At 46.1% G+C, this 17,548-nt stretch overlaps 1 protein-coding gene across 5 annotated transcripts in view; it reads left to right on the forward strand.

Annotated features, from left to right (window-relative positions):
- The window catches only part of RPS6KA2 (ribosomal protein S6 kinase A2), a 372,902-nt gene that overhangs the window by 277,624 nt on the left and 77,730 nt on the right, over window positions 1-17,548 (forward strand). For all 5 annotated transcript variants that reach the window (XM_058534008.1, XM_058534010.1, XM_058534011.1 and 2 more), the window contains 2 exons: window positions 12,966-13,046; window positions 15,782-15,861. In XM_058534008.1, the coding sequence (XP_058389991.1) occupies window positions 12,966-13,046; window positions 15,782-15,861 (161 nt within the window). The remainder of the gene's footprint in view (window positions 1-12,965; window positions 13,047-15,781; window positions 15,862-17,548) is intronic.

Consider the following 17,548-nt stretch of genomic DNA (forward strand, 5'->3'; position numbering starts at 1 on the left):
CTGTATTAACCTTTCCAGCATATGCGCAGCGACCTTAAACAGTTCCTTTTCTCCTTGAATCACAACTGTTCCTTCTTTCCCCTCAACTATGACCTCACCCTCTCCTGCTCCTGAAAGGAGAAGGAAGAAAAAGTAGGACTGAAATTGGAAGCGCTGGGAGAGAATCTGTGGCTGTTCAGCCTGCTCTGGAGGAGTGGAATCAAATCCAGGAACTGGAGAGTTGTTCTCTTTGTTTAACCCGTTGCTAAGCCTGCGCTCCATCAGTGGTAACCTTGCCCCCTCGGCTCGTGTGCAAAACCCTCCCTCTCAGTGCTGTCACCCTCAGTGGGCACGTGAGCCTCCGCATTTCTTCCTAATCCAATCCGGTGCCCTTGAGAAAGCGCTCCTGATACAGTGTTACGCGGGTTGAGTGGGATATTTATGTATATAACTGTGTATACCAAGGGATTGTAATGTTGTTCAATACACGCGTCTCTCCATCAGCACAGGTAGATGCATATATGTGTACACATGTTAAATGTATATCATGCTGGTAGGAAATATGCCAAAATGAAAACACTTATAGGATTATTGGTAGCTTTTATTTTCTTCCCTATACTCTATATTAAATTTTCTACAAAAATAAAACATAGTTGACTTTTTATAATGTAAAGTTATTTGTAAAATATTCCAGAACAATATCTTGACTATGTAAAATCCTTTTTCCATTGCGAGAATGAGCCATATAAGCATACAAGAATAGAAAATTTTCCCATTTCCCTATGCTCCTTTAAAAGCCAGCTTTAAAACCAAACATTATTTTACATCATATACTTTTTTTAGTTTTCCATAATGGTCCATCACTAAAGAATATTGTTTTCCAAAAATGCAACTGCAATTTATTTTTTAAGAGAAAATAAAAAAGCTTTACAAAACAGTCCTTTGCGTGAGGTGGCACTTGGACCCATCACAGGAGGACCGAGTATGTGCAGAAAGGACACCAGGTCTGGATCTGCATCACTGACCAGGCTGCCCCTCGGAAAGGATGCCTGGCCTCTCTAAACCTTCATTTCTCCTCACTCATGAAGGAAGAGGGTTGGTTCAAAGGATTATTTAAAGTTGCTTTGGCTCCAGCACCTCTGCATTCCATCAGCCTGAGTTATCCAAATATTCCATAAGTCATTCTCCATCTTGTACCATCACCAGTTTGCAAGCTAATTGGTAATCCCGAAGAAGGATAAAGACAGAGGAATGCACTGTGACAATGGTGGTGACAATTGCCACTCGCCAACAATGGAACCTGGAAATGCAGCCAGCCACCCAAAGGAAAATGCAAGGAGTTTGAATCGTGAAATTATTTTGAAAAGGAAAAATGAACAGGGGGCAGAGGACTTGTGGGAATGAGGGTAAAACTCCAGATTGTTTCTCAAAAACACGGCTGCCTGTCATGTATGCAGAAGTGAGAATTGCTGTAGGTGGGATTCCAAATAACCACACGAGGGATAATCGTTTCTGACAGCTCTATTTGATCTTTAAAGAAGTTTGAAGTTGTCAGGCACCTGCCCCTCCTCTCTTTAAAGAGGCGGCATGTCATTTCTGAGGGAAATGCCAGCTGCTTCAGCAGCTGAAGGTGTGACAAGCTGGCACGCGTGTGCTCACTCCCCACGCTCCCCGCCCCCTCATCTTCCCAACGTATCCTCCCCACCTCTCGTGGCTGGTGCTGCTGCTCTCCTAGTTGTTTAACGACCCTTTGAAAATGTTCAACTTCTTTAATTGACAAAGTTTCTGTGTTAGTGACTCAACACTGAGTTATTACAGGTAACAATTCTGTATAATGTATTCCAAAGATAATGAATTCCAAAGGGGGATGTCCCACTTTGTGTTGTAAGGAAATTCAGTTTGTAAGACTGTAAATATATTCCCAAGCATGAGACCAGAAAGAATCGCCATCCCCTGTGTAGTGAGTTGGCAAGTGGGCACTGTTACCCATGTTAAATAACAGTGGTTCCCAACCTTGGCTACAAGCTGGAATTGCCTTGAGACTGTCACAAAATGCTGACGCCTGGGGGCCCGTCCCCAGGTTCTACATTAGTTGGTGTGGGTGTGGTCTGGACATGAGAATTCGTAAACCCGCTCTCCGTGTGCTGCCAAGGAGGGGACCCCTGATGCGGTGCTTGGAGCACACACTCTGGACCCTGAGGCCTCATCCTGCTTAAAATCCTGCCTGTGTCACTTTGAGGAGCCTCTCCTGGCCTCCCTTTCCTCCTACTTAAAATGGGGTTATGTCAGTAATAGCACCTACCCTATAGCGTTGTTGATGTGAGGATTAAATTCGTTGATGCATGTAAACTGCTGCTGGCTCAGCAGAGGTTCAGAAAGTGTTAGCTATGTTCATCTCTGGTCCTTTTCTCCATGAAAATGGGCTTTGGAGATGAGTTAGGACTTTTCTTGTCTGGGTTTTGTTTAGGTCAGATTGAGAGGAGGAGAGAGGAGGAAAGTTGAACATTACCATCTGGTTAGAAAGAGTGATGTCTTAGTTCAGCCCTAGTCCCTCCAGCTACACTCTGAAGAGCGTATGATTGTGTCAGTTATTAAGGATGACAGGTACCTGCGAAGAGACCGCAAACACACACCCACAGGAGGGTCCCTGTGTAGAATTCTCTTGTTTCAGTGGACAACAGAGAGCACCCGATATGAATATATTTCTTTGCAATGATAATTATTCCATTGGACTTTCTCATTGGATAATTTTCATGCCTAACTAATTTTTCAATCATTTTCCCTGTAAGTCAGCTTTCTAACCCCAAAGGTGATACACATTCCTTGGTTTGAAGGAAATAAATTATGTCCTGTTGATCCTAAAGGAGAAAAAATACCATTCTGGCAAAATCTCTTTGTTTAGCAAGTTAAGTAACTAATGGGCAGTTATGGTCATTTCACATGTGTTTCTTGGCAGCTGTGTGTGGGTTACTGTGGTGGCCTGCCCTGCGAGGAAGTAGGGAAATGGACCAGAACAGCGTGTTCTGAGCTCGTGGGGTTCAGGCGGACCCCTGTTTCTGTTACTCCTCATCCTCTCTTTGAGAAGTAGAGCTCAGATGACATCACGGAAAATGTCAGCAGATGTGCTGGGGGATGCAAAAGTGTACATGGTGACCAGGATGGGAATGCATGGATTACGTTCACATTGATTACAGCATCTTGGAATAGTCCCCAGTCGGAGTTAGCCCAGTTGGTTTCAAACCTCAGAATGTTATTTTCAGCACCATTTTATTTCTTTCTGTTTCCCTAGCACTGAGATGCTTCATTTAAAAACACTTACTTACTCAGAAACTCAGCTTCCGTCAGTGCCTTAGTTTGAACAGATTTTATTTCTACCCTAATTCATTTATGTCATTTGATTCACATTTGGATCCTTACAAATTCCTGGGGGCCAGGGGAGGAAGGCAAATTCCAAGCACACATTGTAAGCGCTCCTATTGGTATTATTATTATCCTCATTTTACAAATGGGGAAACCGAGGCACAAAGCAGTGAAGCCACGCACTCAGAATCACATGATTTGGAGATGGGGAGTCAGAATCCTATGCTCCTCCCACGATAACAGGCACCTGGGACCCAGCCCGTCCCCGCCACCCCAGAGCGTCATTTCCTCATCAGGAAGCCACATCCTGGCTAATTGTACTTAGGATATTTATGTACTTAGGATATTTACTATTCAGGGGATTTATTTTCCCAACAGATGGTCAAGATGAACAGTAAGATGAAAATGACGCCCCCTTAAGCATCTTTGACTTCTCTCTTTCTCAGGCCCTCAGGGAGCTGCCTGTACCTTAGGTAAACATCATCCTTAAGTAAGAGGCACTCCAGTTCATTATTATACACCGCCTGTGTACCCCGAGATCCTTGATATATTTGTTTCTACCAGAATTGCATTTCTTGAATTGTGAATAGGTAAAAAGCAGGAAATCGATTTTTTTTCACTACTTGTCATCTTTAATGCCTGTGCAATGTAAATACAGGAGAGTGATGAGCTAAAGATTTATCCACAGAAAGATTCTCTGGTAAAGAAGCTAGTTAAGTAACCATGTCAGTCTTGTTTTAAATAATTTAGTATAGAGAAATAGACACATCTTGAGGAGTCATGCTCCTCAAGATGTGGATATGGTCATCCACGTGGTTAACATTTTATTTTTATTTGTTTATGGTTTTCTTCCTTTCTTCTTTCTCTGGAGTAATGGACAGTGCAAAGTTTTGGCCACCCCATGTGTAGCCACACAACTTCTCACGGGAGGCCACTTTTTGCCATGAATTAGACCTTCGAAGGCTGAAAGATATTGTTTGAAGATGGATTTTTATTCTGCATCTGGGAGACTGCTGGGGATGTAATTTCCAGCCTGGTAGGTTTTTGTGGCAAAGGAAGGAAGTGGTTAGCAGTGGTCACTCAGCCGGGCAGAGCCTGAGTTCATCACCGACCTGGTGTGTGGACTCGACTTCGTAAGTCTCAGGCCGAAACTTTGTGCATGGGCTCCATCTTCAGAGTCCCTAAAGCTGTGCTGCCTGGATCACAGAGACAGAATCTGCCACTGCCACGCTTCTTGGTGGCTGGAGCCGTCTGCAGAGCCCACGTGCAGCTGCCCACAGTATTGTGTGGAAGCCTGTCCCCTGCAGTCCCTGAGGGCGATCGTGGCTGCACATCCAGCATTCCATCCCCACGACCCAGTGCTTTTCTAGGTGTACTTCCTACCCAGCCACTCCTCATCTTCACAGTGACTCAGAGAGTCTCATTTATTTTTATCTTACCTTTAATTTGATACACGATCTATATATAATATACAGCAGCATAATGTAACATAATGTAATATGATATAATCTGATATATAATATAATATAAAAGTAATGTGTATTGATGGAGACAATTTAAAAATCAGACAAATTCAGGCAATGGTGTCCAACTCTCAGGAGAGGGTTTCGGGCCTACCCTCATTGCAGATGGAGCTTTTCTAGCTAAATCCATCTTCCAAAATAAATGATTGTTCTTACCAGGGATTCTTATGGAGCTTGCAATTGCCAAGTCCTTCAAGATCAATTTCATGAGCATTTCCGCCTCTGGCTTCATAAGATCGTGTTGGCCCTTTTACAGGGAGTTTTGGTGCCTCCCACGGGCGTGAGGATGCCCCGAGGTTCACAACCGCTTAGCCCCAGTGTGCGGATCGCCAGGCTGGCTGGCGAAATGGGACCCACTTGCATTTTGGTTTCTCACTTGCCAGGAGATGTCAAAGGATAATGGATATTTTTTAGGACTGAAAGGAACATTAGCCAACTTTTTAACTCCTCAAAATCTAGAATAGGCCAAGAGATTGAGGAAACAAAATCAACCGGATGGAGTGTCTTGAGCCCCAAGTTTCTCATGAGCACAAAGGAGTAGGTGCACCTGAAATTGGCCAAGGGAGTGTGGGGCTTGAAAGTCGTGAGGACATGGTTGTGATCCAAAACAAAAGGGCTTCCAGAAAGTGGCTTTAGTTTGCATTGTGTCATGTCCACGAGGGTCATCTCACAATATGCTTCTTCCCTGATTTTCCTGGGAGGGAAGCCATGCCCTTCACAATGGCGTGAGTTGATAGATGCTTCCACCTTCATCTCAGCCCCAGGGGTGGCCATGGACCGTGATGGCTGAAGGACACATGAAGGTCACAGCTGGCACCAGGAGGTGCAGATTGCCATGCAGAACAGAGCACCCCCTGAAAGCCACATCACCCTAATCCTCCACATGGCAGGTCAGCCACAAGTACAGGGTTGGTTTGAAGTACAAAAACATTTTATCTCCAATATCTACAGTTTATTAGTGAATCTCAAAATAGCCTAGAACATTTTTCTATTTACATCTGTAGTAGCAAGCCCCACTTGATTCCAGACTCACGTGTCAAATGCGAGAGAGTAAATATCCCATGGAGGCCCTGGCCTGGCTTCAGATTCTGGGGTCCAGACTGCCCAGCCGGAGACTGCTGGAGATGTTCTGCTGCAGGCTGGCGTGAGTAGTCTTTGACTCAAGCTTTCTACAGCTCTCACGATTTCTCTAACTCATTGACACAGTAGCAATGGAGGGATGAAGGGAGCATCTCTCTGGGCTTTCTCTGCATCTAGGTCTTAGGAATCAAAACCCCTTGGTAACCTTAGCTGTCCATGAGGCAGCTTGAATGTACTCAGCATCAGAAAACGAAGCGTTTGCTCTCAATGCCTGTTTCTTTCTTAGTGGAAGGACCACTCCGTGGCTGCCAGTCAAATGGCAGATCCATAGTTCCAGGCCTTTCACTCAGTCCCTGGATCTAGCACGTGTGTGATTGCCGCCACAAAGAATGGGCAGTGGTGAGGTCGGAGTGTGGGGCTCTGCCCAGCAAAGCCAGAATTTGCGCAGACCCGGAGATCTCCCCCATCACCTTTGGAGAGCCAGTCTCACACGTGTTATTTCATATACGAAGGGCATTTCTGGTGTGACTGTTCTTTGACATCTTGTTGGCTTGTCCTTGCGTTGGTCTATGGAAACTGGGCATGGTCAGTTCCGTAGTTGGTCGTCAGCAGTGATAAAATCTCTCCTGGAGTGAACACAGCCATTTCCTGTTTCCTCCACCCTGGACCCAATATTTGCTTGGGTTTGGCCAATTTATGCCCAGGGAGTCAATCCTACAAAACAAGTTAATCCTACAAGACATTTGTGAAATGTCTTCCCCGAAATGATGTGTTTAATCTGCATTACGTTACGTTCTCTGTCAGGGCTGGATTCTTGGTTTTTCGTCTGATACTTTAGACATAATAAGGGTATTGAGATATTGTGTTTATTTAGGCTCCTGGCCCTTTCTTCTGTGTGTTTCAGATAATCTCTAAATTGTTTGCCTTTTAATTTTATGATCTTTTTGGATGGCCGATTTATAGATGTTTTGTAACTCAGTCTATCACTCTTTCCTATGTTATTTCTTCCATTGCTTTTATTAAAACAAGATTCCTACCCAGGACTCAGATAGGTATTCATCTTTGTTATCATTTTTATGGCTTGATTTTTTTTAACACTTAACTCTTTAATAGATCTGGGATTTATTTTTGTTTAAAACATAGGGAGGAAATGTATATTTATTTTTCCGCTATAACTAGACAGCTCCTTGGAAATTCGAATGTAAGATATCTTTTTCTAGTTTTTTTCACCAGGCTTATTATGGCCTTAGGTTTCCATTACCAATACTATAATCAGATATGTGACTAAACAGTTATCCTCGTTCCAAATAGGTCTGAACTCAATGATAACAACATCAATCCTATTTAGAGATTTTTTAGATGATCTTAACCAGAGTCAAAGACCAAGCTTTGCGAGGAGATGGCAAGATGGGTGTAGGAACACAGTGTCCCCTTTCCTCTGCCACTTGCTTCACCAGATCATGTCGTGGGGTGGGCAGGGGACAGGCGGATGTACTTCTCCCCAGAAGAGCATGCACCTGGGGGTGACAGGAGACTGCTCCCCCACAGGCCCTGTCAGCCTGGTCGGCTCTCCTGAGATAAAGGACAGACACCGCCCTAGGAGGCTGGCCAGATGCATCAGATGAGGTTCTCACCGTGAGGATGCAGCCCAGTTCTGGGGTGTGGCAGAGTTCTGTGGGTCTACACAGCAGGTTGCTCAGAGAGGCTTCTTGTCTATCAGTATGAGAAGGGGCAGTCCTGTAGCCCACTGTCACTGACTCTCCGCCCTTCGCTTCCTGTGAGCCTGCCGACCATGCCACCTGGGGCCTCCTTCTCAGCCTGTGCGTTTGTTGTGAGAGATGTCTTTCTGATTCCACTGCTTCACATGGCCTTTCTTCCTTTGCGGTCTTCAGCTAGTATCCTCTGTATCTTTTATTGAATGAGAGGATTTCAGTTTTTGCTTCTGCTAACTCATTTGAATTCCTTTCTTTGGTGTTCATGCTGGCAGTCGCTGTTGGAACCTATAACTCGGGATAGGCAGAAATGGAGAGATTCCTTGTACTGTCTCCCTGTGAACTGTCTTGCTTTTCCCTCTGTGTTCATTCTCTTAAGCGGCAGAGCTAGGGTGATAGATAATGAGAGAATCGTCCTGGAGTCTGCAATGTATCTAATGTGAGGGAACGAGCTGTGTTGGGAGAGCGTCCTAATGAAGTCACACAGAAGCTGCCAAAAAATGTTCTCTCTGGTGTGTAACTGTGGTCATGTTTGATATCAAACTATCTTATTTTTATCTATGTCATAAACTACATTTTTTCAAGAATGAATGGATGAAATATGTTTTAATTAAAAAGTATATAGAAACTTCTAAAAATCACACTAAAAGAATCTCCCAGAGACACGACTGCTCCGGTTTTATTCACCCCACCCCATCCTAGACCCAGCTTCCTGCGTATCTCCAGGGCTGAATGTGGCCACCGCAGCATCATTTCCTGACAGGCGAGCCGCTGCTGTCACAAAGCCGCCCGAGACCCCCTGAAAGAGGGGCTCACCCACAGACGGTCTCTGGCGCGTTTGCTGTCGCTGAACTCACTTTCTTTCACATTTCTTGAGGTCTCTACCTCCATCTTCTCCTGGTCATCCACATTGCTGACCACAGAGTGGTGAAGCCCCCACCCACCGCGATGACACCAGACCCCCCGTGATGTTCTCGCATGGTCCTCTTCCCGTCCTGTGCGTCTCCTGGGGGTGGTCTCTGCACACCTCCTGGAGGTGGCCCCGAATGCCCACAGCTCCCGCCAGGAGACGAGGGCCGCGAGGCTGCATTGCAGCACAGCTCCAGACCAGCCTCTCTTACTGACCGCTGCTCGTCCCCGACGCCCTCACGCGACGTGCCTGCTGGTGGCCCTCTTCTCTCCTCCCCGCAGCTTCTTCCCCACCCGTCACCCAGGCCAGAGGGCCAGGGTGACACACCTCTCTCCTTCCTAGCCCAGCAGCTAAGCGATCACCAGGTCTCTCGGTTCTAACCCCCCAGGCCCCGTCCCCAGCTCCCCCATGCACGCAGAGGCGATTGGCGCTCTAGAGGTGCCCCTGCTGCCCTCTACAGTCTGGCCCGCAGACTCGGACTTCCTGGGGCAGAGCCTGCAGCTGCATGTCTTGTGTCGCATGAAGAAGACTTATAAATAGTGATGGAAGAGGAGTGGGATGCAGGAAGAGAGGCAGGAGGAAAAGGAAATTCGAGGCCAGGTTACAAGAATTTTGACTTCACTGTTCAGTCATCATCCAGGTGCTAAAGGAGCTGGGGAGAGCCATCCCCTCTCTGGTCAGTGTCTTCTCACCGGAAAGGAACCCTTGCTCTGCCTTCAACACCTCCACCAAATTTGCTGTCGTAGGGCCTATTTTCTGGTTACTTTACATAGAAAAGAAAAACTACACGGACAAAAACTCAAATGCAGATCACTAAGATGTCAACTCACAAATGATAAACAGGAAAGGTGAGGTTAATTCTGCAACACAGCCCCCTAAAAAGGTTTGCACGCAATTACTACTATCAGAGAGGAAAAAGGAATCTCTGAACTCGGGGATCCTTGCTCCAGAGGCAAAACCACAGCTGACAATATGAAATTGCATTAAGTAAAAATGCTCAGTGACCGTCTTAACTCCGAATGCCGTGCTCCATGTCCATCACTTGGGCAACAGTTTCCGTTCGCAGCCCTTACTTGTGAGACCTTTCCAGCTGAGGTCGCTTTGTTTCTCTGTGGTCCTCCCTGAGTATCCTGTCTTCTGTGCTGGAATCTGTTCCCAGTGGTAACAGTGCCCTGCACCCTGGAGGGTGCACCCAGTGGAAAGGCGGCCTGTGGGGGTCTGCTCCCTGCTGCACCAACCAGCCGTCGGGCTTAGAGCACCCGCTTTAGCCTCAGTTTGCTGTCCTGTGAAATAACGGGGTTGAATTGCATGCTCTCCAAGGTCTTTCCAGCAACAAAATTCTATTCCACTGGTCTAGCCAGAAGGAGGACCCACCGTTTGTCACCCTGGATGTGGACAGTGATGAGCTGGACCCCACACTCCTCTGCCTGGTGCTTTGGTCCTGGGGGTTCAGAGCTGCTGGGGACACAGAGGAGACCGGCTGCGGGCTGTGGAGATGCCGCTGGGCAACCTGCAGCTCTGCCTTCTGTGTGCCCCTTCTAGATTCTGAGGGATATTTGGGGCCACTGCGATTACAAAGTTCCGGTGTTGCTACAGGAAGATGAGCAGTGGGGCATAAGAGAATAATCAGAGCAAGCCAAGGAATCTTATCACACAGTGAAGCTAACTCCACCAATGACAGTAGAGCGAGCACAGTGCTTGCTGCGGCCGGCACTGCTGTAAGGGTTTCACACATTACTTCATTCACTTCTCATAGGAGTCCTGTGAGGTAGACACCATATCATCCCCACTTTACAGATGAGGAAACTGAGCAGGGAGCAGCCCACGATCTGAGTGACAGACACAGGGTGCAAACGCAGGCCGTGAGCTCCAGAGTTGCCACTCTACCACCAGGCTACACTGTCACAGACCAACGGGGCACGTACAGTGGCCGTGGTACCAGAACACAGGTGGACTCTGGAGAGCAGGGACAACGCGAACGATGAAAGTAGAGTGAACAAAGCAAAATGGAGCAGCCTGTCCTTGTGACCCAGGAGTGAGGACTCCTTTTTTCTTTAATTGTGATAGAATATACATAAAATAATATTGATCATTTTAACCATTTGTAAGTGGCGTTAAGTACATTCACAATATTGTGTAACCACCACCACTCTCTATACCCAAAACTTTTTCACCATCCCAAACAGAAACTTTGTCCCTATTAAACAACTCTCCGTTGCCCTTCCCCAGTCCCTGGCACCCACCCGTCTACTTTCTGTCTCTATGAATTTGACGACCCTAAGTACCTCATATAAGTGGAATCATACAGTGTTTCTCCTCTTGTGTCTGGCTTATTTCATTTGGCATAATGTTTTTAAGGTTCAGCCATGCTTGGGCCGGCCCCATGGCTTAGCGGTTAAGTGCGCGCGCTCCGCTGCTGGCGGCCCAGGTTTGGATCCCGGGCGTGCACCGAGGCACCACTTCTCCTGCCATGCTGAGGCCGCATCCCACGTACAGCAACTAGAAGGATGTGCATCTATGACATACAACTATCTACTGGGCTTTGGGGGAAAACAATAAATAAATAAAAAAATAAAAAAGGTTCAGCCATGCAGTAGCATGTGTCAGAGTTTTATTGCTTTTTAAGGCTGAATAATATTCCATTGTATGGAACACCATGTTGTGTTTGCCCGTTCATCTGTTGATGGACACTTGGGTGCCTCCACTTTCTGGCTGTTGTGAATAATGCTGTTGTTAACTTTGGTGGACAAGTATCTAGAGCCCCTGTTTTCAATTCTTTTGGATAAATACCTAGGAGTGGAATTGCTGGGTCCTATAGTAGTTCTATGTTTAACTTTTTGAGGACCCGCCCAACTGTTTTCCACAGCGGCTACACCATTTTACATTCCCACCAACATCTCCACAGGATTCCCATTGCTCCACATCCTCACCAATGCTTGTTATTTTCTGAGGCTTTTTTATTATTATTATTATTTTAGCCGTCCTTAGGGAAGGACTTCTTAAATAAAACTTTAAAAGTACGTATTGCAAGGCCAAACTAAGGCTGACTGTAAATGCCTGGCCCAGTGATATGATACTTACCATCTTTGTCACACATGTGAATGTTTGAGGAAATTCCTGCGGTCACTTACGTGGGGCCATGTGAGGTCACTTGATGCTGCACTGGGTGGACCAGTTAACTTGTGGCAATTTGCAGTTCTTAGTCTCAAGTGGTGATATTTCTTTCTTTCTTTATTTTTGCCTCGAAACTAATTACATCTGTATTCCCAGATGGCTAAACTTGGGGCAGTGTGAGCACCAAAAAGAATAATGTTGTAATTGGTTATAATACACTAAATTTTAAAAAATCTACAGTCCATAGTTATGCTCAGGGAGAGAGACAGAGAAGAACTCTTCCTCTTGATTTCTAGTTCCATCAGAAATGAGAAAATCGCATTTTGCAACCCTAAATGACTCAAGCAAGGATCATACGTGTGTGCTGACACCATTGGATGAAGGGTTGTTAGGAACCCACAGATACTCGAGGCCAAAATGTCACCCTGCAGGTGACTTATTACTTACAAAGGGACATGGGTCTTTACAATGAGAGATTGGTGACTTGCCACCCTAAACACGTCATCCAGTTCAGCATCACGTAGCAAGATAACGCTGCATCACCACCTCGGCTGCTGCAATCTGAGGCACACAGCATCACCTGGAGGGTATTTTTGCCAAAAATGTTCAGCCTCAATCTTATAAAGCTTCTGGACCTATCCTCAGTTTCCAAGAAACATAGGAGTTCAAGTGACTGGTAAAGCAACAATCAGACAAACCCAGAATGTGGACCAATCTATAGGAAAACTGGCCTGGACTTACGAAAAAGTCCACAAAAAACACAGGAAAAAAGATGTGGCACTATTCTATTCTAGCAGCAAAAACAATAAAAAAATACAACAACCAAATATAAGGTGTGAACCTCTTCTGGATCCTGGGTTAGAAAAAATAACAACTGTAAATGACATGGGAGTGGAGTTGAATATGGATTGGATATTAGATGATATTATGGAATGACTGTGATTTTCTTAGCAGTGACATTCACATTGGTTATGTAAGAGACTGTCTTTATTCTTAGGATACGCTGCATGCAAATGCATCCAAGGGTCAAGTGTCATGGTGTCCACAATTTACTGTCAGATTTTTTACTAAAATGTGTGTATGTGTGGAGAGAGAGAGAGCACAAATGTGTTAACACTATTGTTGAATCTAGTTAGGGGTGATCATTATTATTTCAACTTTGTACGTGTTTGAAAATTTTTATAACAAACAGTTGGGGGAGATTATTTATATCTAATGTTTTATATTCCACATTCTCCAGAATTCTAATGTCTCCTTCTTGAAAGCCTTCGTTTTTCTTTGTTGCAGTGCGGGACCGAGTCAGATCGAAGATGGAGAGAGACATTTTGGCAGAAGTGAATCACCCTTTCATTGTAAAGCTTCATTATGGTAAATACAGTAAAAAATAACCCACTTTTGGGGCCGGCCCAGTGGCGTGGTGGTTAAGTTCGCTCGCTCCAATTCAGCAACCTGGGGTTTGCAGGTTCTGATCCCTGGCGGGGACCTACATACCGCCCATCAAGCCATGCTGTGGTGGCATTCCACATACCAAATAGAGGAAGATTGGCACAAATGTTAGCTCAAGGCCAGTCTTCCTCACCAAAAACAAAAAATTAAAAATAACCTACTTTTGAGAGGACCTAGGGCAACATTCCCCAAAGCAGAGGACATTGAGGAAGAGGAATAGATCGGAAGATGAAAACCCTCCCTGTGTCGTAGCGTCCAGTCCTATCTGGGTGGGGTTGTCTTCTCTCCCAATTCCTTAGTCTCTTGCACGGTTCTTCTCTGAAGGAGCAAGATGCCTGTTTTCGTCTCCAAGACCCACTATGAGGGACTCTATATTATTATTAATTAAATTATCATCATTGATAAAGTGCTAAAGAAAAAAGTTCTCTTGACCTAGATTGGAGTGAATCTATCACATATTTTTTTGTTGTTTCAGAATAAAATGCTTTATGACCCAATTATTTCTTTAAACCAGAATGGTAACAACTCCCACATTTTAAGTGAATACCATGTGTCAAGCATTTTAAAGATTGTAGCTCATTGAACCCTCAAAACTTCCTCTCCAGGGGCCGGCCCGGTGGTGTAGCAGTTAAGTGTGCGCACTCCACTGTTGGCAGCCTGAGTTTGGATCCTGGGCGTGCACCGACGCACTGCTTGTCAAGCCATACTGTGGCAGCATCCCATATAAAGTGGAGGAAGATGGGCACAGATGTTAGCCCTGGGCCAGTCTTCCTCAGCAAAAAGAGGAGGATTGGCGACAGATGTTAGCTCAGGGCTAATCTTCCTCACAAAAAAAATAAATAAAAATAAATGGTCTCTCTCTAAAAAAAAGAAACTTCCTTTCCAGGTGGATTATTGTTTCCATTTTTCAGAAGTGAAACTGAGGCTCAGATCACATACTGTAGCCCAGACCACATGTCTGCGGTGGCACACAGCTCCTCCTAGTTTGCTCTCTGCCTTTTAATCTCCTCAGAGAAGCAATAGTGAAATCTTCAAATTAAAAATAATTAAGGAAATGGCCCCTCCAGAGTCGTGCCAGACTGCAGTCAAGTTTACAACCCGACTTGAATAATGATGTGAGTGAAGGACAGAAGGAAGAAAACGAAACCGCGCTTGTTGTTTCAAAGGCACTGGGGAGGGCGGGGTTTGGGGAGATTGTGGTGAGATTACACAAATTGGCAGCAAAGGCATAAACACGTGCCCAAAGGTAGGAGGGCAGAGACTTCTAGCTCTTTGCTGATTAATTTCTGATATTGCTAAGAAAACAGTTCAGTCTTGTTTGGAAATTCTGTGGCCTCTCCTTTGAAAAATAATAAGAGCGAATATGGATGTGAACTTGCTGGAAGCCAGGCAGTAACCACGGTCCCCAGGCCTGCGGGCAGGTGCCCTGGGATCTCGTCCCACAGCAGACGGCAGAGAGGCTGCCTTCGCTCCATTACACTGCCGCCTCTACTGCTGCTGACTTGCTGGCATCAGATCCAGTCCCCTGTGTCATTTCAGTTGGCTTTCAGGGTGTTTTCCTGGGTTAAGGAAGATGTTAAGAACTGGGTGTCTCACAAAGATTTTTAAAGGCGTCCTCCCTGTTACCTCTGTGGTTGATCAAAAGACGCTTGTTCTCCATCTGCCCGTCCAGAGCTAGGATGGAGCATTTAATTCAAGCTTCAAGTCTCACAATTCTGTCGTGTTTTCTAGTTAGAGGCTATGTGTTTCTAAAACCTCAACATTTATAATGCTTCTAGGACTTACTTTTAGAAAATAAAAAGTTTTCAAGTGTGTAGGGATATCAGGACCCCTCCCAGCCGTACTGCCCGTGTATATAAAGTAGATGCCAAATGATAGGTCATCAATAACATTGAGCTGACCGTCCAGTAGTAACGGTGAGTGGTTTCTCTTGGCCCCCACATGGCATTCAGCCCCCTTTCGACTGCGGCATGCCCTTGCTGAGTGGTGGGCGAGAGCTGAAACAAACAATACACCCATAACTATAGCACACGGCCATCAAACAGAGAACGTGAGCCCTGTTGCCCTAAGTACAAATAGCCATGCCGGCCGGTCACCAACGCTGCCGTAAAGGAAGGAATCAGATGACTGATGCTTGAACCCTTAGTTGTACAAAGTGCAGTTCTGTTGGAAGGAAAGGAGACTGTCCAAACACGGTCAGAGCTGTCATCCTGCTCCTCACCAAACACCTACAGCAAAAGCCGACACTCCAGTGAGACCCAGTTGTACCCAAAGCCCAGCATTTATAGTGGTGGAACGAGAGCAAGTGGAAACATACAGATACTTCTCTCCCTTTCAGTCCCCTTTGTGACTGAAAAAGGAAGGCGAGAGGGAAGCAAAGAAGGAGGGAAGGAAGGGAGAAAAAAGAAAAGAGAAAACATCTCCAGACTCTTAATAAAAGTGAGAGAGGCAGAGCCCATTACTGTCGGCTCTCTTTCCCTGAATTCCGCCCTGGCGAGCTGTCCCAAGCGGTTCAGGTCCCGTTTCTGAAATGACCCAGCATTACAGACTACGTGGTATTATTTGAGTCAGAGACGGGGCTTTTTGCCAAGGGAACAATATCCACCCCTGGGGACCTCTGTGACTGCCGAAATGCTCAACTCTCGCTCCTTCCGCAGCCTTTCAGACGGAAGGGAAGCTCTATCTGATATTGGACTTCCTGCGGGGAGGGGACCTCTTCACCAGGCTCTCCAAAGAGGTAAACGGCCCTCCTCCAGGAGGTGGCAGGCTGTGGGTTTGTGTCTAGAATTCGAGGGACAAAGAGGGGTGGAGAGCACTGAGGGGAGGGGTGTGTGTGTGGTACGTGTGTGTGCTTTGGCATATGTGTGTGTGTGTCGTATGGTGAGTGTGTAGTGTGTGTGAGAGTCACGTGGGTGTATGTGTGCATTTGCCTGTATGTGTAGTGTATAGTATGTTTGAGACTGTACATGTACACGTGCATATGTATGTGTGGTATATGTGTGATGCGTGTGGTTGGTGTGGGGGCTGTTGGTGTGTGTGTGTGTATTCGTTTTAAAGAAGCCATACTAGTTGCACAGAGAAGACATCTGTTGTCCTTGGAAGATCTTAAGAAAACTGACTCTTCCAAAGACCTCTGTGAAGCTCTAGAACTTTCTGTTGCACTCTGTTCACTGCCCTTGTAGAGCAGATGGCAATGGAAAGTTGGTTGTGTAACAGTTGGGAACGACTTTATTTCACAGTATCTCACTTTCCGTGGTAGGAAGATGCTATTAACACGCCAACCACACATCCTGGGAGGCACTTCAGGAGCCTCTAACCAGGTCACCACACACGAGGTCTCCATGACCACCAGCCACTTCACAACCCTCAAGTTTATCCTTGACCTCACAGTACCTGACATACGAACTTTCCGGAATGTTATGCAGTGCAACATGAGAGCTCTCTGTCCCCCACTTGACTTGAAGAGCTCTCTGCTTCGTGGAATGGAAAAAACCAGCATTCTGCCTCAGGCAACACTACTGCTGGGCTTCATGATGCTGTGTGGGCTGGTGAGGGTGTCCCTTTATCCAGAACAGAGGGTGGTGAAGGCAGCACACATTACTACCGCACACAGGACAGGTTCCAATCCTTCTGAATCTCACCCCAGCGTGGCGGATGTTATGGACTCTCACAGTGGCTTCAAACTGTCCTCTCCCCCTTTTCTCCCCTCCTACTTGTTTAGCAGGAGATCCCTCCATTCTGCAGGAAATCCCAAAGTGAACAGTAGATCAAGGTGGAGCAGGGGTGGGTGTCCCGGAGACCTCAGGCTGCCCTCTCTCTCTGTTTTTGAATGGTCCCTCGGGTGATGGCACAACTGATAGATTGGGCTCCTTGCAATATAAGTTGAAAGCCTGGGGCTGGAAGAATCAGATCCAAGTTCTACAACAAGCTGTTGTGGAGCAGGTGTCTGGTCCTTTATGTGCCTCCTGCCTGTGCTCACGCTTCCAAAGACGCCAAGTCGTTGACTCCTGCCAGTTTTCGTCCGATACCTACGGATCTGATCCTTTCCTCTCTCGTCTACAGGGAGCCAGGCCTTGGGTTTGGTTTTGTCCAGCATCCAGGATGACACACCCTGTTGTTGGGCTTCTTGACCAAAAAGGCAATGATAATGAGCAAAAAGCCCTGTCACGCCTCATAATGGGGACATGTGTCTCCCGTAAGACCCTTATTTCAGAAGAGAAGTAAAGTTGTCAGGCGTGGGCACCACAGATTCTCAGAGTTCACAGACACACTTGCAAAGGATTTTCCTTTCAGTCTCTTTCAACGAGTCCATTGGACAACATCCTACCATGTGTCGGGCACTGTACTGACTGCCTCCAAGAACTCACATCTGTGGGTTTTTCGTTTCTATGGGGAAACTATTTGCCAGCTGTACTTGGGGACTA

Source organism: Diceros bicornis, chromosome 39 (assembly GCF_020826845.1).
Source record: "Diceros bicornis minor isolate mBicDic1 chromosome 39, mDicBic1.mat.cur, whole genome shotgun sequence".
NCBI lineage: Eukaryota > Metazoa > Chordata > Mammalia > Perissodactyla > Rhinocerotidae > Diceros > Diceros bicornis.